The 27,350-nt window shown below is 39.5% G+C and overlaps 2 protein-coding genes across 2 annotated transcripts; one reads left to right on the top strand and one right to left on the bottom strand.

The window, feature by feature from the left end:
• Positions 1 to 192: 192 nt before the first annotated feature.
• LOC139946579 (sterol carrier protein 2-like) lies at positions 193 to 19,352 on the bottom strand. Its single transcript, XM_071944273.1, has 14 exons — positions 19,177 to 19,352; positions 17,242 to 17,436; positions 16,268 to 16,396; positions 15,579 to 15,705; positions 12,051 to 12,114; positions 10,644 to 10,730; positions 9,737 to 9,887; positions 9,211 to 9,358; positions 8,145 to 8,252; positions 4,940 to 5,093; positions 4,295 to 4,379; positions 3,423 to 3,555; positions 2,824 to 2,900; positions 193 to 1,936 (listed from the first exon to the last, which is right to left on the bottom strand). Exons 1-14 carry the CDS (start codon positions 19,222 to 19,224, stop codon positions 1,835 to 1,837), a joined length of 1,608 nt encoding a protein of 535 aa, XP_071800374.1. The 5' UTR covers positions 19,225 to 19,352; the 3' UTR covers positions 193 to 1,834.
• A 267-nt stretch (positions 19,353 to 19,619) lies between these two features.
• Positions 19,620 to 27,288, top strand: LOC139946577 (transmembrane protein 59-like). Its single transcript, XM_071944271.1, has 6 exons — positions 19,620 to 19,807; positions 20,686 to 20,794; positions 21,629 to 21,723; positions 22,271 to 22,475; positions 23,091 to 23,335; positions 23,827 to 27,288. Exons 1-6 carry the CDS (start codon positions 19,646 to 19,648, stop codon positions 23,998 to 24,000), a joined length of 990 nt encoding a protein of 329 aa, XP_071800372.1. The 5' UTR covers positions 19,620 to 19,645; the 3' UTR covers positions 24,001 to 27,288.
• Positions 27,289 to 27,350: the final 62 nt, after the last annotated feature.

Below are 27,350 nucleotides of genomic sequence, written 5' to 3'. Positions count from 1 at the left end.
CTGGTTCTTGATAATTTACCTCGACTTTGCCTTGGTAAAATTATCAAGAACCAGGCCTCGTTGGGTTTAAACCACTAGTTGAAAACCTCTTCACCACACATTGATTCCCCTTATATATATTTTATTTTCTGAGGAACTGGGTGACAAGACTTACAACTTACTACAAATGAGATAAGACAAAAACATTTGATCGATGATTTGTCAAAATTATATTCTTTTATTTAAACCTCCGATACCTCCAAGTTACAAAAATTCACAATTGTAACTCGGTACAGTAATTTTTACAGTGGACATGCTTGGACTTCAAACAGATTAATAATTATTTTTTTGTATAAAGAATAATTAACTTTTGTCATCAATCTTTACTATGATAAGCAATAAAAAGATCACAAGTAAACAAAGTAAAAAAACAACCCCAAAACAATAGAATTACAAGTGATGAATATTCAAGTATTCAAATATTATATTCCTTGAAGTTGTTTAAATCACTTGGCTAAGAAAGCTCCTTAATTTACATTTCTTTGCATATAAATTTATTTAAAATTTACAAATTTCTTAGATTCGTGATCTTTATCATCAAACCCATGGATACATGAAGAATATCTTCAAAAGTGTTTTTCACTGGTCACTGGTGAAAATGAGACAATCGGTAGCAGCAGACGAGACTAAATGCTTATCCAAACTTATTGCTTTGGTCTGCGCTTTGTATTGATTGACAGGGTTGCGACAACTTGGGATTAGAAACCATTTTGTGTCCCCCAAAACAAATTAATGAATACAGGGTTGAAAGACTACTCGAAGCTACGGGAAAAAATGAAAAAATAGTCTGGTCTCTTGTCTTGCTAAACATGTAATGTGTTGATGAATTAGTAAGGGGATTACTTATAAATACCAGGAACATGACCAACATTATATAACATGACATCACAAGTTTACAAATCAGTTGCCGTGCCTGGACTTTTCCTGATTTGTTTACAGGGAAGAAAATTTAAAATCTTGTATTTATTTTTTTAGATTGCACTGTTGGATTTGATCAACTTTTGATATAATAAAAGGAGGCAACTAAAAATTTAACCAGCTATTACTTTTGTTACTCTTAAAATAAAGTGGAAATTAAGACACCAGAATCGTACAAGTTTCCCAATGACCATTTTAGTATCTTGCCTGCCAGAAAATGCTAGCCGGCAGCAATACAAGGTGCAGATTACAATGTGTTGTACAACCACCACCATAAATCTAAACATAATTGTTAGCACCGTACAGATGAACAATAGTTGATCTGGGCCCAATTTCATGGCTCTGCTTACCGTAAGCACAGAATCGGCGTTTACGGAAGCAGGGAATTCTGTGCTTACGGCAAGCGTATTTCACAGGTTAGCGGCGAATTTGGGCTTCTGCACACTTCACGTTACTAGGCATTCTACGCTTAAATTCAGCGCTTGCACGTAAGCGGGGAATCGCAATCGTAAGCGCAGAATTCGGCGGTAAGCAGAGTCATGAAATTGGGCCCAGGAATAACAAGTGGATAACCAGACCAGACACAATTTCTTATTTTTTTATATCCCAGTGATTTGCCTTCAGGTCACCTCGATTCCGCAATATTGAGTATTGTTAAAAACACGCATAGCAAGTTAGGTCTATGTCCATAAGGTTTGCCAAGCAATGTCTGAAAGCAAATTTAACTCTGATAACACCTATGGACCAACCATAAGTGTACATTATTTGCAAATCGGACTTAAAAGACAACCTTGATGTTCTATATGGCACATTTATTTGATTCTCAATGTTCTTATTGCATACGGTCATCCAGTAGCTTCAGCATCAGAAAATTGATTTATAGTTTGGACTTGACGGTCATATTCTTTGGAATAATCGATTGTAATTTGGTGGCATACTTCATCGCCCCGGATATTTTCAGCTTTCCAGTGAAGAATGCCTGGTAAAGAAGGAAAAGAAGAAAGAAAAATAAACAAATCAGTCATTTTCATTCATAAGTTTTTCATGACCTCATGTTTTAAAGGATTTGGGTACGTTTTGAAACACAAAACACAATGTCCACAGATTAACATCAAACTCGCACAATTTGAAAACATTTATAGCAGAAAGCTTAATGTAAAATATTACTAGCTGAGGTGCTGTAGTTTTTGAGAAATGAGTTAAACATTGTCATGAAAATACATTTTACATGCTAAAATAATTCTGTCTTTAGAGACGAAAATTATTTTTGTGACTGGTTTAACTCATTTCTCAAACACTACAGCACCTCAGCAAATAAGGGAAGCTTTCTACCATCACTATTTACAAACTGTGCGAGTATGATGTAAATCTGTGGAAATTGTGTTTTGTGTCCTACAAAAAGTACTCAGACCCTTAAACCAGAAGAGAGTCTATCTCAAAGGAAATGTTTGGAAAATGTGTTTAAACACTTCGAAGATTCTCATACAATAAGCACCAGGATTTGTTGTTCTCTTAACATAATTAGAGTAGGTATACAAGTTCAAATCGAGGACCTATAACAAGAGGACAATAGAGTCCACGGTTCGGGAAAGGTCCACAGTTGGAAAACGTGTACAAAACCAATGGGAGCTGTTGCAAAAAACAACAAATATTCTTATTACTATTCCATCCAAGTAATGTGCCTGTGTTTTCATAGGACTCAAGAAAGTACTGAATATACACTGCTTAAAGCATTTTGGTGTATGGGTAAAAAACACCCACAAATACTATTGTTTAATCCAATTAAAGTATTTTGAAAATAAATTTGTTTAAGTAAAAAAAAAAAAATAATAATAATACATTACAGAAAAAGGGAGGGCCTCTTACCGACTGGGGTTGTAGTTTTCCCATCATCATCTGAACAAGGTCTGCGTCTTTCATGGTGAATGTAACATCTACTTTATCTACAAGTCAAATGGGTAAAGAATATTTTTTAAACTGTTACAGAAGGGATCCCTGTTGAAGTTTGAACAAATCTTTGGAACGATCTACTCCTTTCGCTGAGGGGCTCGACAACTTGGTTATTGCGCTTCAGAAATGAGTAATATTATTATTATCATCAAAGCATCAAATTCTCTACATATCAAAATTAAACAGAAAGTAATTTGTTTGTGTTTCAGTGCAAAAACACTGTATCTTCTAAAATAGAACAAGCATGGGTTTAAAATTGCCACAACGTTGTTTATCTTGCTTAAAATAGTCTGGATGTACACACAATACAAGCACACGCAAAGATACAACATTAATACACTAAGAAGACAAACCAAGCTTCGACGGGACACAGGGCTCAGCAACACGGCTGATATCAAAACCCTGATGATTGATCTGACCTAGTGGAGAGGAGAGACCTAGTTGCCCCGAGATCGTGTCGGTTACACGCGCCCTCGCCCATCACACTAACACAACGAAATGCAAGAGCGCTTTACCTTTGCCGTCCCGCACAACAGAGGTTGCTCCGTCCTTCAGGTCGATAAGCCAGAATGCAGACTTTCCTCCAGGCCCTGCAGTCACCTTGAACCCAAACCGGGCGTCAACTTTCTTAGCGATGGCTTTACCCGACTACAGCCAGGAACAAGAGAAACATAATGACAGGCGAGAATAATTCATAAGATAACGAGAAATTTTTCAGTGAACGAGAAGTTCATGAGGTACAAGAAATAAAGAAGATAACAAGACATACATACATAAGATAATGAAGAGACAACTTATCAGGTGGGATGGCATGTTCTTTTTGGGACTTATCAGACGTTTTTAATGTAAGAACATCAACTTTTGCTCAGTTTGTTGTTGTGTAACCCCTCTAAATTCATGGCCTTTGCCCAATTGTTGTACAAATGTGGCATACAAGAATGGAAAACCATTGTTTGGCATTAATTTGCAAGTTTGTATGAGTGTTTCAAGATTACAGGTAGATTTCCCAGCTCTTGAGTGCCTACTCATTTTTCTCACACAGCAACACCAAATCTCGGAGCATAGTATGAGACCCTATGGTGACTTTCTTTTGTCTAGTCAGGGTTTCATTGTGGCTATTATATTTTCAAAGGAAAACGATTTACTCAAGAAGCTCCAAAAATTGAGAAAATTAATACAGCGGCTTGGCACAGTTAAGTGGACCTTTAAGAAATACTGCCAGTCAAAAAGTGACAAATTCTTGTTAAAAAAAGTGCTGACAAAATGTTTCAATAACATCAACACCTCTATAAAAAGTCACCCAGGACAATTAGAACTAGAAACCAAAGAGCGAGGGGTTGGGAAGGTTGGGGGGTATGAAATCACATACTAGGTCCAGTCAACCTACCCCTTTCAAATGTTCCTCGATGAGATTGAAGAGTTGTTCACACTTGAAGGTCTCTGCTGCAGTCAGCCTGGGCTGGATACGTGCGCTTGACGAGGACAAAGTAAAAAAAACAAAGATGTTCATTGGCAACCAGAAATACTTGCAGACATATTTCTGTCAAACCAATGTAGTGATATGGAGTTAGCACTTGCAGTTAATTTAACATTGTAATGAAACTATTATGACCGGGTTTACAAACGAGCTGCATGCCTAGCTGCAAAACTTTGTCTGAAATTAGTATTTTTCATTTCCTTTGTTCTGGTTGTGAAACCCAGTAGTCTCTGAAAAGCAGGCTCCGTCACTGTATTAGCTAAAACACAAATTGAGAAAAAACAAGGACGGAATAGAAGTTTCAGTTAAGGATGTGGGATAAAAACCCAAAAGACTATTCCAGGGAAAACCGATGAAGTCAGATAGGGACTGAGGTGAATGGTGATGGAAGATACCACTACGGCAACCCGACCACATTTCAGAACAAGAGATAGTCAGAAATTCATAATCAAGAAATGAGGAGCTGCAAAATAAAGTTGTGATCACCATTCACCAATTTAAATTATGTTTTGGTTTGAACAAATGGGCGACAACTTGTTGAGGGGTAATTATTACCTTTGTCGTTCAGGAAAACCCATTTTGTATAATGTCACCACTGCAGCGCCTCCTAATCCGATGTTGTGCTGCAAAGCTAGTTTGGCTCCGGGAACCTGTCTCTTCTCGGCCTCTCCTCGTAATTGCCAAGAAAGCTCTGCACACTGGGCTAGACCTGTGAGGAGAATGCATCGGAACAGAGAAGATTATGAATTACGATTGTGGTTTTTCTTCCCCAATGGTTTAAGGCCATGGTCCCTTTGAATTTATTTTTTTCGTAGCATTTTTTAAGCTTTACCAAACCCTGATGCTGGTAAAATATCCACTGCCAACTTTATAAAACAGGAAAATTTGTAATGTAATAAAAAACATAAAAAATTGCAGTAAATTATGAATTACAGTTATGGTTTTTCTTCCCCAATGGTTAAGGCCATAGTCTTTTTGAATTTATTTTTTGTAGCATTTTTTAAGCTTTACCAAACCCTGATGCTGGTAAAATATCCACTGCCAACTTTATAAAACAGGAAAACTTGTAATATAAAAAAAGAAAAAGAAATTGCAGTAAATTATGACAGTTTAAATGAGTCTATCATCAAACTAAAGTGCCCCATCTTGGGACTAAAACAAAACAATTCCCCCCCCCCAAACAAAAATCATTCTTGATTGTAGTTTAGTTAGTAATTTTAGATAATTATTATAAACATCGGTCCACTTGCAACTTACAAGGCAAGGAATTTGACAAGAAATTTGAGAAGATCATTCAATTTCAATCAAATTAATTTAAAATTTAGTCTGACTGAACATGGAATGGGACTTCTTCTAGAAACTACACAACTTAACATTAACAAGCATTTTTTTCTAGAAGTAGAAGTAGAGTGGGACAAAAAGACTGCACCTCAACAAAAGATATAGTTGCAATTTTTACGTTATCCTCCCCACGACACGAGGAGCAACTACAAACGATACAGAATAATAAATAAATAAAGTAGCCCTATCCAGTCCTAACTAAATCATTATTATTATTAGTTTCTAATCGTTTTTGAACAGTTTACAAACGAAACGAGTCCCCGACGCCGATATATTAATTCTATATTATAAGCTATACGGGGCCGGGAAACGTGAAGTGGTAGCACCGCCGTGCTGGTGGGCGGTGGTGGTGCTGGTACCGTCCGCCGACGATCTGAACAGCAGAGCGAATGTGACGGATCGCCGCACAAACAACTATCAGCAACAATTTAATTTTTTAGCCTTCCCATCTTAACTAGCACTGTCTCTGGACTGTCCCTACAGGTTTACAATTCATCACTGAAAGAACAAAAGGATTTACTAAAAACAATGTGATTTTACCGTGATTTTCACCTCTTTATCACACCCGCAAGCACGTCTAAAAATCGCTATAATTTTTTTTTTATGGCAGGATTGCGTAGCGCCCTCAAGCGACGGGTACACGCCATTTAATTAACGGGTGGGCGTTTCTCTTTCACATACAGTACAGTTTCCCTTTTATTTTTAAACATTAAAAGTCTCTTGTCATCATTTGTTTTATGACAAACAAAAATAAAACTTTTTTTTAAGATTGCGAGTTGTTTTAAAGGAAAGTTTATAATAAAAAACACAAGCCATAGTCTAGAGCAGATTGTGGGATCTTCCGAAAAAAGAATGTTCTTTATCCAAAAAGACAACAAATTGAACAAAACGAATACATTAAAAAATATCACAATTAAAGCCCTATTGAAAGGCAGTGGACACTATTGGTAATTACTCAAAATAATAATTAGCATAAAACCTTACTTGGTAACGAGTAATGGGGAGAGGGGGTTGATGGTATAAAACATTGTTAGCAACGGCTCCCTCTGAAGTGCCATAGTTTTTGAGAAAGAAGTAATTTTCTACAAATTTGATTTTGAGACCTCAGATTTAGAACTTGAGGTCTCGAAATCAACCATCTAAACACACACAACTTCGTGTGACAAGGGTGTTTTTGTCTTTCATTATTATCTCACAAGTTCGAAATTTTCACAGGTTTGTTATTTTATATATATGTTGAGATTCACCAACTGTGAAGGCTAGTCTTTGATAATTACCAATAGTGTCCACTGCCTTAAACAGCTGGAATAAATGTATTGCTTGAAAAAGAATTTTAACCAAACTCGATATTCTTCTATGGTTCTGTGTGGAGCCATGTTGGGGTGCGAGGAGACCCACACTTTGCTTTTGTGTACAAAACAAATGGGAATGCCCTAACAATGAGGTTGAAAACTTATGGGAAAAAGAAATAAACGCCTGAATTTGTTGAGCAAACATGTGTAGCACGGTGAATATAGTATGATATTATTATAAATAGGTGCACATTTAACCAATACACTGTTTGAACTTTTTATTAGCTAAATTCACATGATAATATATCCTGATGAAGAGCAATAATGGAAGTTGATAAAAGCAGGATAATGATAAATGGCAAGAACTAAACAAGAACTAAGATAACTCTTGTGATGTTTTAAGGAGACTTTTGGCAGCTACAAAGAAACAGCTAACCAATCACAGCTCAACTTAACATCATTATGCAAACAAGGTTGACTCCAGCAGCCAATCAGCAAGTACATGTAGACCCTGCCCTCATCCATCATCATTTGTGATCCGTCAAGCAAACACTGGGTGCGTTCGTTTAGCTTCCCTGGGTCGACCCCGGTGTGTGGTGGTCTTTTTTTCCAGGACAAACGGGTGTAGATAATTACCCACGTTCGTCCTGGAAAAAAAAACCGCCACACACCGGGGTCGACCCAGGGAAGCTAAACAAACGCACCCACTATACAGTATTCAGCTGAAACGTTCACAGGTGACTTCTATAGTGTATCTTTCTTAACAATTTTGAAAACAAAATCAGCCTTACGTTGACAAAAACCAAACTATGACCATACTTTTAAAATTCAAATCACAGAAATTGACAAAAATTACTGAAAAACTTGTTGATACAGGGATGCTAGTGACTCTTTCCTTCAGAGCCTGAAAAAAAATTTGCTGCAAAGGAAAGGGGGTCACCACCCCTCTCCCCGCTCAGACCCCAGAACAACTAAAAAAACTTAACAGCGATTTTTTTTTATAGAACCTAAAGGACAACAAATTCTGAGAAAATTTCGGGGAAAATTTAAAAAAGCCGGAATTCTGACAATAGCTGGAAAACTGCCATCTCTGGTTGATATTATGTTTGAATGAGAGGGTTCCTTACCTGTTGCCCCGAGGGGATGCCCCTTTGAGATGAGTCCCCCGCTGGGATTGATGACATACTTCCCTCCATAGGTGTTGTCCCCTCTGTCAATCAACTCACCGGCTTTCCCTGAAGGTTGACAAATAATTCGGGCAAAAATGCATTTCTGTTTGCCTTCAATTTTATGACGTTTCCTGGGTTGGATTTCACAAAGAATAAGGACTAGTCTTATCTTGAGTTAGGACCAGTTACTCGTCCTAACTTAGGACTATCCATGCGATTTGTATATCTCCTAGGACTAGTCCTAACTCTTTGTGAAATCGACCCCTGGTCAGGGATTTAGAGCACTATAATCACGTAGGGACTGGAAACCGAATCCACTGGTGTGACTGGGACAGGGTTCTAGCTGTCGTAGGCGAGGTGAAGATACCACTGCACCAACCCAACCGCTTAAAGGCAGTGGACACTATTGGTAATTACTCAAAATAATTATTAGCATAAAACCTAACTTGGTAACGAGTATTGGGGAGCTGTTGATAGTATAAAACATTGTGAGAAACGGCTCCCTCTGAAGTGACGTAGTTTGAAAGAGAATTTGATTTCGAGACCTCACATTTAGAATTTGAGGTCTCGAAATCAAACATCTGAAAACACACAATTTCATGTGACAAGGGTGTTTTTCTTTCATTTTTATCTCGTAACTTCGATGACCGATTGAGCCTAAATTTTCACAGGTTTAATAACTTATGCATATGTTGAGATACAGCAAGGGGGGACAGGGCGCTACTACCGAGAAGGGTCACTTATATCCTAAGTGATCTCGGTTGGTACATGGAAGCAGTTTGCAAAAGCTAGTTTATTTTCTCTTTTATAACATAGAAACGAATAATGAAACCACTCAAAGTATCAGTTTCACCCTTTTTTCAGAGGATGGTTCTGTCGTATTTGGTTTTCAGTACAAACCTATTATAATCACAAATGAGGTCAAAAGGAAAAATACAGTCAGGTCCCCTCCAGTGCCTTGACAATTAACTACTGTGAATACAGGGAACTAGACGAAGATGGGTGGGATGTCTGTAATAATTACCGGGAGGGCAAAGACCCAGGGCTTCATACGTGATTAGCTCGTTAGCAGCAAAGCAATCATGTAACTCAACGACGTCGATCTCTGAAGGATGGACACCAGTGTTGCGATACAGATCGTCAGCCGCTTTCTTTGTCATGTCGTACCCAACCTTTAAGATGATCAAAGATAGGTAAAATGGTATATTTAGTATTTCAAAAATAAAAAAGACATTACAATCAGAAGTTGTAATTGCGTCCAATTTTACAATAAATCAATACACAATTCATTAGAAAATTACATTAAACTTAACAAAACAAACCAATTATGGAAAATAGACTTTAAAAGGCACTAGAACTAAAACACTTCAACACAGCATATGTTGAGATACACCAACTATGAAGGCTAGTCTTTGACAATTACCAATAGTGTCCTCTGCCTTTAACAACAGTCCTATCTGTAGCTACCATAAAAGATAGCCTTAGAAATGAAATTTGACAATAGGCCAGTTTCTTTAATTAAAAATTTGACCTTTGACATTTGACCTTACCATCTTCATAATGCTGTTCTCTTCAAAGGTGCTGGGTAAGTCTGTCGCCATCTGCATACCGATTATTTCCACTGCCCTGGCTTGCAGATTATGTTTCTTGACGAAGTCTTCGCTACAGAGGACGGCAGCTGCACTACCATCCGAGGTCGGGCTGTAAAAGTATTTGATCAAATGTACATTCAACATGTTCAATATGGTTTGAATCCCACCCGAGTCATGAATTGTTTCACAGAGCTCGGGAAAGTACCGATTAACTAGTGCTAACAGGCATCGGTGTATTCGGGTAAAACCAAATATAATATACATTTTAAATATATTTTTTTTATTCCATCATCAACCAAACTTCTGAATGGTTGATGTTCTGCTTTTTCTAATGGAGTACTGTTGTCATATTTGGGTCAGGAGCTTCTGCCTATCATTTATCCTTTAGAGTGCAGAAGCTTACTGTTTATCTTGTTGGTGAAGGGTTAGGGTAAATGTTACAACCTCTTTCCCACTGTAGTTCTGTACCCAGCCTCTGTCTTTTCCACAGATATGTTCACAGTAAAATTGGTGCAACCAGTGCAGTGTGTCTGACCTGGTTCTTCCTATCAGATTGTTTGAGCCTGAGACCAATATACTCTTGATTTGATGAGATGTAGAACTAACAGCCACTCCAACAGCTTTATTCCACATACATGTATTGATTACCTTCAGCTCCCCCAAGTTATTTTCATCTTAAATTTGTCTCATTGTAGCCTTTACCAGGAGTGGCTTTTAGCCTTGTTTGGGAAAGCTTTCGTACAAAAATAAGGAGAGAAAAAAAGAAAAAAAGAGAGACTGCTTCTGTTATACTTCCAAGATTTTCCCAAACGTCAAGATCTTGTGGATGAGATATGAGACAAGACAGTGAACACTGAGCACTTACCAGCACTGTAACTTGGTGAGAGGTGCGAAGACCATGGGAGCGTTCTTAATGTCTGCCATAGAATATTCCTTTTGAAATTGTGAATAACTTCAGGGAGAAGTGGAGGGTTGGATGGGGAGGAGGAAAGTAAAAATTTGTATTACTTTATATGTCATGTACTAAATCAGAATTTAATATGTTTGTTTGCTTATTTGTTTAGATGATCTTCCCCTTAAAGACACTGGACACTATTGGTAATTGTCAAAGACCAGTCTCCTCACTTGGTGTATCTCAACATATGCATAAAATAACAAACCTGTGAAAATTTGAGCTCAATTGGTCGTCGAAGTTGCGAGATATGAATGAAATAAAAAATACCCTTGTCACACGAAGTTGCGTGCTTTCAGATGCTTGATTTCGAGACCTCAAATTCTAAACTTGAGGTCTCGAAATCAAATTCATGGAAAATTACTTCTTTCTCGAAAACTAAAAGTCACTTCAGATTGAGCCGTTTCTCACAATGTTTTATACTATCAACCTCTCCCCATTACTCATTACCAAGTGAGGTTTTATGCTGATAATTATTTTGAGTAATTACCAACAGTGTCCACTGCCTTTAAGGGAATTCAGCAAACTTCCACAAGGGGATATAAAGACCAAGCTGGCAACAGCCAATCTCTCTCATATTAACATATTTGTTTGTACGTCTATGATTATGAATTGCACAAATAAAGAAAATGTGATTTAGTAACTAGACGACAATACTTATTCAAGTCATTGTGAAATCAGCGGTTAGCTTTGTAGGATTCAAGCCCACAACCTTGTGATTGCAAGTCCTGGGCCCGATTTCATGGCTCTGCTTACCGTAAGCACAGAATCGGTGCTTACGGAAGCAGGGACTTCTGTGCTTACGGCATGCGTATTTCACGGGTTAGCAGTGAATTTCGGCTTCTGCGTGTGCGTACTTTACGTTACCAGGCATTCTACGCTTACAAGGCTAGCGCAGAAATTCGGTGCTTGCACATAGGCGGGGAATCGTGATCGTAAGCGCAGAATTTGGCGGTAAGCAGAACCATGAAATTGGGCCCTGCAGTCTAACCACTGGTCCTGGACCACAGCACTAACCATGCTACTCTTGGTTGCATTTTCTAGGCAGTTGACCAACCATTTGAAACCATTAAGCACTTGGCTTTTGTGTGGTACCACAACTGTGAACTAAACTCAAACAAGGATGAAATTGAATGGTCAGACAGTAGGAGGGTTGACTGTGTACTATGTAGATGCATTCACCACATGTGATATCATATTGCAGGCTGGCATAGCTTATCCATCACTCAAACCAGAGTCGTTATTAATAAATGGTCAGTGAGCAGGATGATTAATAGATAATTTGCATATTTTTTTGAACATTTTTTGTACAAAACTTACGGGTTGTTTGTAGAATGCTTGTGGTTTTTGTAGGCTATTTTTGCAATGTGGTCTGCAGTTGTACCTAAAACATACAATAATAAACACAACAAAGTTATACATTTGGTGCACTTAAATTTAAATCTTTGAGTACTTGGTAATTTTGTTACAGCTTTTACGAGAGGGAGGGGGAGTGAAAGTTGGTAATACATCGACCCAAAGTTTTGACTCTTATATGATTGAAGACATTTTTTAAGCTTTAAAGGCAGTGGACACTATAGGTAATTGTTAAAATAATTATTAGCATAAAACCGTTCTAGGTGATGAGTATTGGGGAGAGGTTGATGGTATAAAACATTGTGAGAGATGGCTCCCTCTGAAGTGACGTAGTTTTCGAGAAAGAAGTAATTTTCCAAGAATTTGATTTCGAGACCTCAGATTTAGAACTTGAGGTCTCGAAATCGACCATGTAAACGCACTCAACTTCGTGTGACAAGGGTGTTTTTTTCTTTTATTATTATCTCGCAAGTTCAATGACCGATTGAGCTCAAATTTTCACATGTTTGTTATTTTATGCATATGTTGAGATACACCAACTGTGAAGGCTAGGGTTTGACAATTACCTATAGTGTCCACTGCCTTTAAATTTATACTAGACAATGCTTAACATCACAACACCAGGGATTGCCACTCCAAGGTGAGGGCTACACTGTACTGATTTGGGCTATCTACTCAAGTCAACTACAACCAGGGGCACGTTGCCACCTACTCCTGGGCTGAAACAGGTCCCCATGGGTATCACCCGCTAGGAGCCTGGCTGGTACGGCAGATACTACCTTCCCAACTTTTTAAGAAGCAATTACGGTTAAGTGCCTTGCTCCTCAATTCAATTCAATTCAATTCAATTTATTTATTTCATCACAGATTACAAGTAAAAAGTGAAAATTGCTTTCCATGTGTGCACTAAAAAGATTCAAGTGCCATGACCAGGATTCGAACCCACACTCTGCTGCTGACAACACCAGAGCTTGGGTCCTGTGACCTAGACTGCTCGTCCACGACACGCAAAAAGAATCCTATTCTACACAGTTCTCAAATCCCTACATTATGTGTGTCACATATGGCACTTGTAGGCCACCGTACTTGCGTTGTTAATAAACCATTGCTTATAGCTCACACACACGAGTCACACGTGTACTCTTAAATATAACATGGTGTCAGAAGTGAGATCCCTAAAACGCTGAAAACGTTAGGGAAGCAATCAAAAACAGCCCACCAGTCTGTTACAGGTGATTTTCCTGACACGACAGAGGCGGTAAGTTCCACAAATAATTGTGCATTTACGGAGAACAAAGGACAGAAAACGTGGAGTAAACAACGTGCATTGATGCAACGTTACAGTACTACGTTAGTCACTGCAGTCATTTCGTGAGAAAAAAAGTACATATCGCTTTAGCAGTGCAACGGCTTTCCGTATGACTGATAATCGCGAACAAATTTAGACGACAATAGACCAGCAACTCAGCCAAAGCAATTTGCATAAACACCAGAGTTCTTGAAAGATTAAATAGTGCCTAAAAGAGACATACCAGTGGGAGACACTCTCAGTCGAGCTAACCTGCCTGAAGCCGAACCAGACATGAAACAAGTCGTCATCAACATGATAGACTACATCTCTGTCACCCCATTGCGATACCAGGAATTTCAAGTAAGGACCGCAGACGAGCTGAATGAGCTGCACGCGGTGATCCTAAAAGGCTGGCCAGACACTAAACAAGAGACACTGCATTCAATTCGAGAGTATTGGAACTACAGGGATGAGCTCTCTGTCGCAGACGGCATCATCTACAAGGGTATGAGGATTGTCGTTCCACCATCTATGAGGCGTGACATGCTCACCTTGATACATGCTTCACATCTGGGTATCACTAAATGCAAACAGCGTGCCAGGGAAGCCCTCTACTGGCCAGGGATGAATCAACAAGTACAGGATCTTGTTGAGGATTGTCCTGAGTGCAACTCTCACCAAAACTGACAACCATCCGAACCCCTGAAGCCAACAAAGGTACCAGACCTACCATGGATTGAACTGGGTTCAGACCTGTTCGAGTTTGAAGGACATCATTACCTACTCACAGTCGACTACTTCTCTAAGTTTATTGAGGTCGACAAACTGACATCAGACACGACCAGTGCTGCAACAATTAACATTCTGAAGTCTCAGTTTGGTCGTCATGGCATTCCTGAGAAGTTAAGAACCGACAATGGACCTCAGTACAGCTCACGCGAGTTTGACAATTTCTGCAAGGACTATCAAATCCATCACATCACGTCCTCGCCACACCACCCACAGTCCAACGGTGAAGCGGAGCGCGCAGTCCAGACAGTCAAGCGCATGTGGAAAAAGTGCAATGACAAACATCTGGCACTATTAGATTATCGGACAACTCCACTCGCAAGCTGTGACCTGTCTCCAGCTCAACTCCTGATGAGCCGCAGACCCTGCAACAAGTTACCAGTTGCGCGATCACTCCTCCAACCCAAGACTTACGACGCAACGACAGTCAAACAACTCCTGAGCAACGACAAAGAAAAACAGAAGCACTATTTCAACAAGAAAGCAGGGAAAGACCTACCTGTGCTCCAACCGGGAGATCCGGTAAGGATGGCACCATTTCCGGGTGCTAAAAAATGGGTTCCCGCTACAGTGATTGACCAACATACATCACCAAGATCATACGTGGTAGAGCATGCAGGGCGGAAGTCCCGATGTAACCGCAAACATCTCCGTATGTCTTCATTCAACGCAAACAAACACCAAACACCAGAAATCCCTGCAAATGATCAACCGAATGAACCACAGCATCCCAAACCAAAGCCAGGTCCGGAACCTGTCATTAGTCCTGTCAAGAAGTCAGCCACTGACCTACCAAAACCAGACAACACAGTGCCACCCGAAGAGCCTCCCACTTATGTAACACGAAGTGGGCGTGTCAGCAAGCCACCCAAACGCTTAGATCTCTGAGGATACATGTGATGCCACAGAACAGTGACCTTGTAAATAAAGACCAAGTTTAGTTGAGTTTCGCGAGTTAACCACTAACTGTTAGTAGACTTATAGTTGTTTAAATAAAATAAAATGAGCGCAACCACAGACACTCCAAGTATCGCGATCGAACACTTTGAAGATTTTGAACATTGACTCACCTTGACAACTCTAAGATCCCAGAAGTGTATGAACTAAGGACTCATTGAATCAGCCAGTTCTGTCTTAATTTTGTAAAAGTTTATTTCTTCATTTCTTTGTATAAAAAAAGAGAGATGTCACATATGGCACTTGTAGGCCACCGTACTTGCGTTGTTAATAAACCATTGCTTATAGCTCACACACACGAGTCACACGTGTACTCTTAAATATAACAATGTGGACCGCTTATGTTCTCAGGCCCACACACTTTGTATACAGAGTTAAAACACACGGCCCACAGACAGGGTAAAAACTTAATGACCTTCGACTTTCGGCGGCAGGGCATTTAAAAACAGTCTTACCATATTTGTCCATATGCTCTATGCCAGCTCGGCCAAACATCTGGGCTGTGATTGGTGAGGCTTGTAGATCGTGATTACTCATGAGCACTTCCATGTGTTTATCCATCGGATTGGTCCTGTCCTCATACTAAAAACAATAAAAATTGAAACGTCTTGTGAGCTCACGCTGTTCATCTTCAAGTCAATGTCATGGGACCGGTATCCACTTGATTTGTACATTATAAGGAATCTATGCTATGCTTTGCAGGGCTCGAATTTGGGGTACAAATCCACAAGAAAATGAGATAGATCTAAAAAATATTCTGGTCTGGTAAAAAAATTGAGCTACAAGCCCCATGGTCTTGTTAACACTCCCCTGAATTCAACACCTGCCGAGGACCAGTCAAACTTCACTCAAAGTGCTCCGTCAAAAATAGTTCAGTATTGAAAGTTATTTTGTGCTGGCAAAGAAAAATTTACTAGAGTGGGACTTGAACCAACAACCTCCAAACTAACGTGCTGGCGCTCTACCAACTGAGCTATCTAGCCCTTTGTTGTTGAAATTTACCCAGTAAGTTTCCCTTGTGGCTTTTAATATTTAATATTGAAAATTTTCACTATTGAATATAAAATATGGACTTGTGAAAAAGTTGTCTGGTATGAGGCCCGAGTGTCCCTTTAAGCCGTACCACAACGCACTGATATTTTACCTGTGCTTTGAGTGAGCCCCGCTGCATTTTCTCAAAGCCAAGAGCCATGACACAGTCAGCCATACCTCCTTCAACAAGCTGCTTGGCCAGGTACAAGGCTGACGATCCAGTGGCACATGCATTGTTCACCTGTTCATAAAAAAAAAGTCAATGGAATAACCCAGTGCACTACAAACAAACACCCCACCAGCAAATAAAAAGTGAAAGGCAGATTTTGGTTGTTAGGGCCATGTCACATTTATGAGGCAATTTATAGGCAACCAGTTTCAGGAAATCTCCAGAGAATCCATTAACATTTCAATGTTCACATATTTTTCTTGGGGATTGCAAGGTAATGTTCGAAAAACTACTTATGTGCTACCATAGTGGTCCTGTAGCATACACTGTAGTTGGTTACCTCCAAGTTGCCTGTAAAAGTTGCCGCGTGTGACAAAATCCTTACAACCAAAATTAAGAACAATGTGTTTACGTGCAGAAAATTGTGCATGGCTTTTCACTTCTCCAGACTCACATAACAGATACAGACGGTTTGTTATTTCATGTATGCTTGATCACACAAAACATGAATGCTGTCTGTGACCACTTTGACAGTTCTACCATTCCTTTTAAGTCTGCCTACTAGGGCCTTTCTCAAATCTTGACTTCGGCTCCGGCTCCGCACACTGCGTACGCAGTGGAAACGCAGCAAGAATGAACCGCCTTCTGGAGCATTGGTATTTTGCAAGTGGACAACGGAGGGCGCCTGCAGCAGATTTCACAAAATGTTAGGATTAATCCTATCTCGAGAGGACGAGTAACTGGTCCTTACTTAGAAATAATCTTTAAAAGGCTTGCATGATACAGTGCAGAGCTGGGACTCGTCCTAAGTCCTAAGATTAATCCTAAGTTAGGAAGAGTTTGGCGAAATCGACAGCTGGAACTGCAGCCTAAGCCGAGGTTTGAGAAAAGCCCTTGGATTATTTTGAATGACCTACATTGTACATTGGAATGCCTGTCATGCCTAGTTGGTATAAGGCCCGCTGTCCGCAAGTTGTGTCTCCATAGACGTAGCCGACGACGGCTTGCTCAATACTGCTGTAGCCGATACCGGCATCTTGTAAGGCCTTGGTTCCGGATTCCTTCGCCATGTCTGGGTAGTCAAAATCATCGCGACGACCCGGTTTCTCAAACTAATAAAAGGAAGAAAATTAAATTGACATTAAAATTAAAACAATCAGTTTGAATTCAGTATCAAATATATTATAAACAACTTTAAAGGGAAACTGACTGGGTAAATTTTAAATGATTAGGTGTTGAACAAAGACAGAATGTACTTGTTGCCTGAGTGGGACTCAAACTAACAACCTGTAGATTTCAACTTTAAAGCCATTATACACTTTCGGTAAACAGTATTGTCCAAGTCCCACACTTCGTGTATCACAACTTATATATAAAATAACAATCCTGTGGAAATTTAGGCTCAATCGGACATCAGAGTCGCGAGAAAATAACGGGAAAACCCACTCCTGTTTTCGCGCGTTTCGTCGTGTCATGACATGTGTTTATAACAAATCCGTAATTCTCGCTAACGAGAATTTATATTGTTTTACCGTTTTCTCAAAAAGTAAAGCATTTCATGGACTAATATTTCAAGAGAAGTCTTTCACCATTACCTTCTGTAAACCCTGTAAATTATTTGTAAATCTGTAAACCTTTTTTTTTTGTTTCTGTACCGAAAGGGTCCAATGGCTTTAAAGTTGAGCTTTAATCACTAAATTAGATACTTTATAGTATATTATTTCATATCGAATGAAAAAGTGGTGGCGCCATACGGAAACTTTTCCAAAAACAACTTCTGAGTGTGGGGTATGCCATCTGCCCTTTGATTTGAACATTGGAAATGTTGGGAGTGGATCATGATGTTGTTCCGTCCCATCTTGAGAATTGTCCCAACTATAGTCCAGTCCCAACTTGAGTGTTACTGTTAGTGTTACAGCTTTTGGATGGCCCAACTGATGCTGGAACACCTAGTCCAGGTTGGACTCCTCCATTGTAAAGCAGTGACATCCTACCACCAGCGCTACTGACTGGAGCCCATAACTTGTTGTGCAGGCAGGGCAGCAGGGGCCATGCTACTCCTAGTCCTAGAACTATTTTGGTTTCGTCCGGGTTTCGTCCGGCTATCGTCTCCCGATAGCCGGACGAAACTGAAATAGTTCTAGGAGTAGGGCCATGCATGAGCAAATGAGTAGATGTTGAATTGAACTCGTCTAAGTCAAAGTCACAGTGGTCACAACGAACAACACAAGGTTGCTGGTACGGTGTCAATCATCTTGCAAAAAAAGCCTGCCATTCTACAGTTCTATCTAATCTAACATGTCTAAGTAATAGATTCTAAATCTATGTCAAAAGAAGTTGCGATAACCCTCCTTCCAACGGCGGAGGAGGGTTACGTTATCGCAACTGTCTATGTCAAAAGGGGGATACATCTGTGTATCTTGCCTTGCCAACCCTTTTTCATTCGCTGATGATTGAAATAAATTAGAAGTTCTAAGTTGAACAAGTGAAGTTGAAACTGTACTGTATGTCAGTAAAACAAAAGGAATATCTAAAGTTCTAAAATACTAAATAGTATTTAAATTAGTACTTTATTTAGATATTCCTTTTGTTTTACTAAATTACAGTACAGTTTCAACTTCACATGTTCCATGCATGTTTCTACAATATAGAACAAGGGCTGGGGCCCGCCGGGGGCCGCCCTTCCTCCCCGCCCCGCTTAATAATAACCACTGGTCCTAGCTATCGGTCGGACCATGGTCGGACCGCGTCTGCCGTGCAGGCTCGTGGGGGACGGAGCTCCGCTGGCCCCCACGCGAGTCCTCTCCTATTCCCACCAAGACCAAGCTAGAATAGTGATAAATCCGTATTACCTTTGTCATGCCTACTCCAACCACGAAGACTCTTCTTTTACCTGTCATACTGCCTTCGGAACTTGTTGCAATTTATGATCTGGAAAAACAGTCTTCTAAGACTCCAGCAGGCTATAGTATAAACCGTGCCCGTCGTCATAAAAACTGCGATCGCAAAAGGCCCATTCGTCAAAAGCAACACCGGACACCGTACTTTGACACCTGCCCACTAGCCTTTTGTCAAGGCCTTCGTGGCTTGGGAGCTGCGATACCAAAGCGAACGGGAGAGCACGCACGCAAGGAGCACGTCCGACTACTGTCGTCTGTCGTCTTGGGATCGTAAAGGCCTTGACAAAAGGCTACCCACCCTCCAGTGTTTGTGCACCGACGATTGATTTGTGACAAGATAATAAACCTCACCGCACGGTGGCGCTGTTCATAAATTATAGATCGGAAAAATGATGATGTAAAAAAAGAAAACAAAAACAAAATGGCAACGAGGCAGATATTTAGTGCAATCATTTTGCTGGCTGTTGTTGGCCATATATGCGCCTCAACTACCCCTCAAAGTGCTTTTAAGAATGTATTAGAAGACGTGTCGTCATGTAAGGATTCATGTGAGCGAACTTATTCGGTGCATACTTATCCAGAGGTAAGTTTGTTTGTTGTTTTGGGGGGAGAAAGTGAACGTGGCGAAGAAGTGAAAACGTCTATTCAACTCAGACTCAGTCAGACAACTGGAAGCCCAATTTAAAGGGCCAATCTTCTACACCGAATCCTGACATTGGTCCTAGAATCTCCATGGTCCTAGCAGTAGCACCAATGTAACGATCATTTTTCTTTTCCCGCTGTACTTTAGGAAAATTGTCCATATCCTGCTAGGCCTATCACTTTTTCATTGATTTCGATAGGATTCTAGGAAATACAAACAAAATATTTTTTATTTATTTACTCAAAAGTCAAATGAGACATTCCCTTTTCTTTGTTAAAAATGAGTGAGTTTATTTGGCGGACTGGCAGGATCAGGGGCAGATAAGGAAAGTTTTCTGTGTTTTTTTATCTGTTTTCTTAAAAATATAAAATTTTAGTTACTGTCATTTGAGGATATCAATCAATGTCATGAATGTGATTGTGAAATAAATAATGCATTGAATTGAATTGAATTTTATTGTGATTATCGCCTGGTTGATTTTGTTGAATTGAATGGTTGAAAATACTAAATGCACTTTCCTTCCAGAAATGCCTTTCAGGAAAACCAACCAGGCAGATTGGCGATAAGTTCTATTGAATAATGAAACTTACCAATTGAGTGCTGCTGTACTTCCAAGTTGTAGATAGCCCGACGGGCTAAAATTTGTTGGTAAAAAAATCACACAATTTAGGGAAAAATCAAATGTTTTTGAGTCGAGAGGACATGTGTGAATTTGTTTACATCTGTTTAACAAATTTCAACAATTTATCAGATTTGTTGACTATACTCTTTGAATGTGAGCTGAATTCTATAATATGTTTTTTTTGTGTCTTTCTCAGAAGACTCATCTGCCAGCATGTCAGCGAGGCTGTCGGCTCTTCTCCATCATGGAGTTTGCGGAAGACGACTTCATAGACTTCAATAACACCAAGGAAATGTGCAAAGAGGGTACGCTTACCATGACCCCTGGCCTCGACATTCAACATGTTCAAATCAACCCTGAACAATCCCCAACACTAGACAAGGTTTTAGCCAGGATTTGGTAAAAGGGTGTCCAAATTTGCTGACAATTTAAAAACTGGGTGTCCAAATTGTTCACTTACAATACATTTACATGTAAATGACAGACAAAACAGGGTGTCCAAATTTAAAAACACTGTGTCCAAAAGACACACTGACACAGAAATCCCATTTGCTAACACTGTAACCCTTGAGTCAGAACTAGAAGGAGCACTTGTTAACACACAATCCGCCAAAGAAAGCCAGAACAGAAACAAAGAAGCAGTGAGAAGTCCCCTCGATCCACTATTAGTAAAAGTAGTAGTACCAGCCGATTACTTTCTTTCCGCCCAGGTAGTTAGTCAATAAGCAGGACTGTTTCTTTTTTTATTAAAGGAGTCTCCCGACACCTACTCCCCGGCAGTTGAATAAAAAGCTAGACCTAGATCCCAAAATCTACACGGCAATATAGATACATGTATGGTATCAATGCATTGATACCTCACCATCGAATGCCTCAAAAACTACTACAACAAAGAGCCCAACCCGGCTTGATACTTCACGGATTTTATAAAAGCGATTGCCTGAAATTTACCCTTTTTTCATAGGATGCCCTTTACCAAGGAGTGACAATGCCTTGGTGCCCTTGCCCTTTCATAAACTAAGCATTCAGGCCTCCCCAAACTTTTTGAAAGAGTACGAGATAATTTGAAAGGATCAGCTAAAATTGGTCGAGGTATTGCCCTAAAACTGACATTTTCCTTTGTTGCCTTTTTCCTGTAGCATGTATCGAAGCGTATAACGATAAAGGGGAGATGAATGTCTGCCACCAAGGATGTCAAAATGAAGTCCCATTTGCTACACAGAAGCGGAAAGAGGTATTGATTAAATATTGTTATTCATTTAAACTTGTCAGCTTTTCCTCCTATCTGGTTTTATTTTGCTTTGTTTTTTTAACACTCTATGCCATTTTGTCACGGCTCGTTTTGTACTGACTACTTTGTAAGGGTCATCTGTTTTTAATTTTCTGGGTGTCTTTTGGACACCCTGTGTTAAATTTGAACACCCCAGCTTCAGTAGGTAAGACTTCATGGCTCGATTTTTACACTGGACTGTAGGTCAAACTTCCATCACTGGCGTCGGACCTACAGTCCAGTGTAAAAATTAGTGTGGGGCCGGTAAACTCATAACCGAACAATTCCAGGCGTCTTGTGTTTTTCAATACGAGTAGTAGTACCTCACTCTGTGTAGTATCATGTTCAAATATTGTCAAATAATAATTGTTTTTTGTAAACTAACCAACCATTACAAAACCTGCCGACCGAGAAAACAAATTGTATACAAAATTTGCTCAAAATACAAAACAATGTTCCAGTTGTAAATCTTTAACCACTTTTTGGATTTTGTGTCCCTTCCTCTTAACAGTGGTCAGAGGAGGAGCCCAACGTACACATCTTGACTCCAGTGTTAGCGATCCAAACATTGTGTCAACGCTTCTCACAGTTTGCCAGTTATCGTCTGAGTTCCTGGCTTGTTTACATGCAGGGAGATAACGGAGAGATGTACATATTCCAGTCCCAGCCTGAGATCGATATCTTCACTGCAGATCCAAAATTCCAAGAAGAATTCGGTAAGAAAAGGTTTTCTTTTCAGGCGGTTGGGTCTAATAATCACTTTGCGTTGGTATTGACAAAACTGTACCAGGCTTCAGTACGATTTTGGTGAGGTTTGAGCTGCATACAGAAAAGGAGTTGAGATTCTTCTAGATTGGCGTGTCGTGGCCTAGCGGAAAGAGCACTGGACTCAAGCTCTGTTGTTTCTGTTCAGCAGAGTGTGCGTTCGAGCCCTGGTCATGACACTTGCTGAAGAACACACTTAACCATGATACTTTGTCCTTTGGATGGGACATAAAGCTGTTGGTCCAGTGTGTTGTGTAATGGAACCCACTGCACTTTATCGTAAAGAGAAGGGGTTCGCCCCATTGTTCCTGGTTTTGATTGGCTGCATATTATGCCACAGCACCTTGTTAACCATTACATTGTAATATAAAGGAATTGGGCTCATATTTCAAAAATGCAGCTCAACTACCTTCAGGAAAATCGTGAATGTTAAAGTGCCTTAAGTGTCACTGAGTGATGGATGTGAGCCCTATGGTATAAGAAATAAGAAGCCACTGCTATTATTATTTTTCATTTATTGTGATATATTTGCTCCTCAATTCTTCTAAATCTTATGCTTTTCTCAGATTTTGGAAAAACACTGGGCAATCTAGAGACCAACTTGGAGGTTCTGAATGACCATGACTCGACAGACTACCCCCAGCGCGACGAGTTCATGGATGATGGCTACGGGTGGTTGGATTGCGTATCCAAGAAGTCGGGGCTCCCTCGTTGGCTGCTCGGCATCACAATATTACTGTCTGCACTAGCGATGATATGGCTATGTTGTGTTACCACGGCTACCGCACCAGACCATCATATTTCCCCAAAGGTGATTTTTTTTTTAAAACATTTTTGTAAAAAGGAACTTAAATTGGTAACTCCCAAGTCAAACTTTTATTCCAAGTTTGTTTGGAATGTTTCCTTTTAAAAGGAAGTTATCTCTTTGGTAATCATTCTTAAAATGAGTAGCAATAACAACCTTTGGTTGGTTAGAAGCCTACAGCAGATTGTGATTGTATAAAGCATTGTGAAAACAAAATCAACAGGCAAATCACTCCGGTGGGATTCGAACCCACGACCTTTGCATTGCTAGAGCAGATGTTTTACCACTAGACCACCAAGCTAGCCCGTTTTTCACAGAACTCACAGAACTCAGGAAAAGTACTGAGTTTATTGTGCTTAATAAACATTGGTGTATGGGTAAAACAAAATCTTTATCCCCGATGCAAAAGTAAAAGCTATTAAAAATATTAATCAGATTCAGAATGCGCTAGAAATTGCTTAATTTTTAATTTTTTTGTGGCAAATCTTTCTGAGCAGAAAGTGGCAGTTTACAACGACCTGAACTACCTCAAGGACAGGAAGAAGGACTTCATTCATCCCGTTCTTATCAAGAGCATTCCAGCTAAGGCGGTCATCGCTAAGGAGGATGAGGACGACGATGATCTGCTTATACTGGAGGTCGAGGTGAAACCTCAGCAGACCAAGATCTAAACAGACGGGATTGAAGCAACGATGTAGGGACTTTCAGTTAAGGTACAACATTAGACCCCCTAATCGTAATATATTTCTTTCATACTTCATTATGTTCAGGATTTGAAACTTTGCATGGTGGGAGTATAATTAGGTGAGGTTTGCAGTAGCACCATGTGTAAAATCTCTTTTGAGTAGCAGGCCTCAAATAACCAACAGCAACCACCACAGCGATTGCAATAGTGTCCTGTGCTTTTGCTGTGAAGCCCTGTGCAAGGTTCCTGTACAAATTTACATTTTCTTCATAGAGGTGCCAAGTACCAGAAACAAAATTACTGTGCCCCTTCAAGAGCCAAATTCAAAGCCTGGAGTAGAGTTGGTTCTGAAAATAACAGGTGGTTGACATCTCAACCTTTCAAACATGATACCTTTCTCCTGAGGTTGATCAGGGCATACTGATCGAAATGTTGAGTTGTCAATCACCGGTTCTTTTCAGAACCAACACTACGCAAAAGAGACTTTCACGTGGTGCAACCGCAAACATCTCCTTAATTCATGTCTGCTTCATTTTTTACTTAGGGGGCAGTTTTGAAATGTAAAAAGCTTAAAGGGACACGTTGCCTTGGATCGGGCGAGTTGGTCTATGAAAAGCATTTGAAACCTATTGTTGTAAAATGCATATTGTTAGAAAGATGTTTTAAAAGTAAAATACTATATTCTACTTGCCCGATCCAAGGCAACGTGTTCCTTTAAGAATACAATGAGTCCATCATATAAAGTGCATGTTTGCAAAACCCCATACCTTGTTCTGTTGTGGATTTATCGGCCAGTGGCCAAAATTTGGTCGACTCTGGACTCTGGCCAGTGGTCAAGTGGGTATTTCGAGCCCTTTCAAATTTTTAAGCGGTAAAAGAACTTATTAGAGTGCATGTGTTGAGGTAACACCACCTAGAGTATATAAATGGTTCAATTATGCCCTTTTTGTGAGGATATTTTAGTGAAATATTAATGTTGTCAAAAAAAAATTACTTTTAGTTTGAGGTTGGGGTCACAGCTATTTAATTGATGGAAAATTTCATATTTTTGTACGTTTAAAAAGTTAGTTTATGTTCTTTTATTAATTCATTCTTTCTCAGTAGTGTGTTCTTTTTCCCCCTTGTGACTGATAAAGTGCATTGAATAGACAGTTCCAAATTGACACATCACAGAGTGTTAAGGGAACATTACAGAATTGGTAAGAAAGAAACTTGTCTAAGACCACAAACTTACATCAAACTTACACATTCTAATGATGAAGATAGTTGAAAACATCCCTTGAAATATTTCTGTCTGGAATGTCATGCGTTAATACCTTGTGCAGCATGCTGGCTTTCCATCAAATTTTGTGCATGGTTGGTTGGGCTAGGCTATGACTATCTAGAAAAGTTAGAGATCGATTGATGCAGCTCAAAGCCCGAACTAAATTCAAGTCGCTCGTTAAAATGGCGTCTATTGGGAACTTTCTATAGACTGTGGTATTAAAATAATGTGGTTTCTTTTTTAGACTAATTAATAATCATTAGATGTATTTGGATGTTTACTGGAAACTGTATTGGTCATAAAGTGTGATTTACAGGGATTTATGTTAATTTTATTTTTTAGAGATAGACATTGTCCATTATTTACTTGGAAAAGAATTGTTTTGAGTCTTTAATTTAATTTATTTTTTTCTCTTTTTTTTGCTGTATAATGTTAAAATTAATAGATGTTAAATTTGCATTGGGGATAAAACTTTGTACAGTTATCAGCATGAAATATTTGTGATGTGTAATCGGTAATTGGAATTTCATGGCCTGGAATTTCAATGATAAAGGTCACGTGCACTTCCTTGACACTGATTCTGATGCCACATAACAAAGCATTCGATCATAATATACTCAACACAGAGTGCAAACTTACTCTTTTTAACTTCGTGATAGTATCAAAATCTGGCCCCAAAACCCCCCAGGTAAAACATGTTCAACTGCTTTGCAGCAGGCTGTCATCATACTAACTAGTGAAAGTCTTAAAGTGCAGTTTATTTCGGCTCCCGATGGAGAAAGACACAGATTACAAAACATGGGTTTCATGGAGGTATGGAAAGTATAGCATTCTGTTGTTCATTGCAGGCCTGGTGCCTCCATAGAGTTATATATAAGAACTAGAGTGCGCACTGGCCTATATGTGCGACTCCGCATGCGCACAGGCGGCCATTTTCTAAGTTGACAAAACAGGCATCACATAGCGTGTGTTTGTGCGGCCATTTTGTAAGTTGACAAAACAGCATCACGTCAGCGTTCAATAAGCACAAATTCCAATGTGTACTTCATATTCAACACGCGTGCAGAATGGCGCCAGGTCTCCTTGCGATCCCGTCGCGTTTGTGCAAGAAGCATCACCAGTGCGCCCTCTAGATCTTATATATAACTCTAAAAGGATACCTATAAGGGTGCCATTGCCCTTTCAAAAATGATTCATACAGGCCTGCATACAGATCACAGTCATGGTTTGTCACTGTTTGTGTGTACCAGCAGCGGGAACCAGGGAGAGAGAGCATAGTTATTTTGAGCCTGGTTTGGGCACAAGTTGTCATCCACGCAGACTGCACCAGTAAAGAGCTAATTTATGTATAAGCAAGTTAAAAGGTCATTTTTAATAAATAGAAGTTCACAATTTTTGTTTCGTATTTTATTATTGGTACATTTTCTTTATTTACAAATTTCAATCATCAAGGTGTTTGGATGTTGACTGCTTACAGTAAACAAAGCATTCTAGCTTTTATAAAGCCGAGAGAAGTTGGAACACTCCAGAAAAATGCGAGGCCAATTCTAATGATTTAAAAGTAAAATAATTAGTCACCATTTGTTTTGAAACACCTCACTAATACTATAGATTCTGCTTCTGGTAATATAGGTTTTCTCGGTCAATTTCGGCAAATGAGCAGCCAATTTAACCATCAAGCTATTCTATTTCGCGCGTAGTCGAATGCTACTTAAAATTCTTTTTCGATTTTGTTTTATGATTAGCCAAATGTAATGTTGCGCCATTCGATTTAACAAAATAATCATTCAAAAAGAATGACGGTACGCTAAATTGAACAGAGTGCTAAAGGAATCGACTCGACTCTAAACGAAATTGAATGGCCGAGTTCTGAATTTGAAACGCAGTAATAACTGGAGAGGCAAAACAGCTCTAATTCGAACGCATGAAAATGAAATTGACTGCTCATTTGCCGAATTTGACTGAGAAAACCTATAGTTAGACCTGCAATAAATTAAACAATGCAAGTCAGGGACGAAACCAATAAAACACAAAAGGTTACAAATTGGCCAGTTTACTGTTTACCAATGGGT

Source organism: Asterias amurensis, chromosome 13 (genome assembly GCF_032118995.1).
Source record: "Asterias amurensis chromosome 13, ASM3211899v1".
Classification (NCBI taxonomy): domain Eukaryota; kingdom Metazoa; phylum Echinodermata; class Asteroidea; order Forcipulatida; family Asteriidae; genus Asterias; species Asterias amurensis.
Note: the sequence above shows the minus strand (reverse complement) of the source record. Positions and strands in the feature narration are given on the sequence as shown.

Bases quoted from the DNA above. Each gene is read 5' to 3' on its own strand.
- LOC139946579 (XM_071944273.1), bottom strand. From the start codon at position 19,224: ATGACAGGTAAAAGAAGAGTCTTCGTGGTTGGAGTAGGCATGACAAAG. The intron at 10,731-12,050 runs GTAAGTTTTGTA...TTCTCCCTGAAG, and splicing joins AAGCATTCTACAAACAACCC to TTATTCACAATTTCAAAAGG. The intron at 1,937-2,823 runs GTAAGAGGCCCT...CTTCTTTACCAG, and splicing joins GAAAACTACAACCCCAGTCG to GCATTCTTCACTGGAAAGCT.
- LOC139946577 (XM_071944271.1), top strand. From the start codon at position 19,646: ATGGCAACGAGGCAGATATTTAGTGCAATCATTTTGCTGGCTGTTGTT. The intron at 19,808-20,685 runs GTAAGTTTGTTT...TGTCTTTCTCAG, and splicing joins CGGTGCATACTTATCCAGAG to AAGACTCATCTGCCAGCATG. The intron at 20,795-21,628 runs GTACGCTTACCA...TTTTTCCTGTAG, and splicing joins CAAGGAAATGTGCAAAGAGG to CATGTATCGAAGCGTATAAC.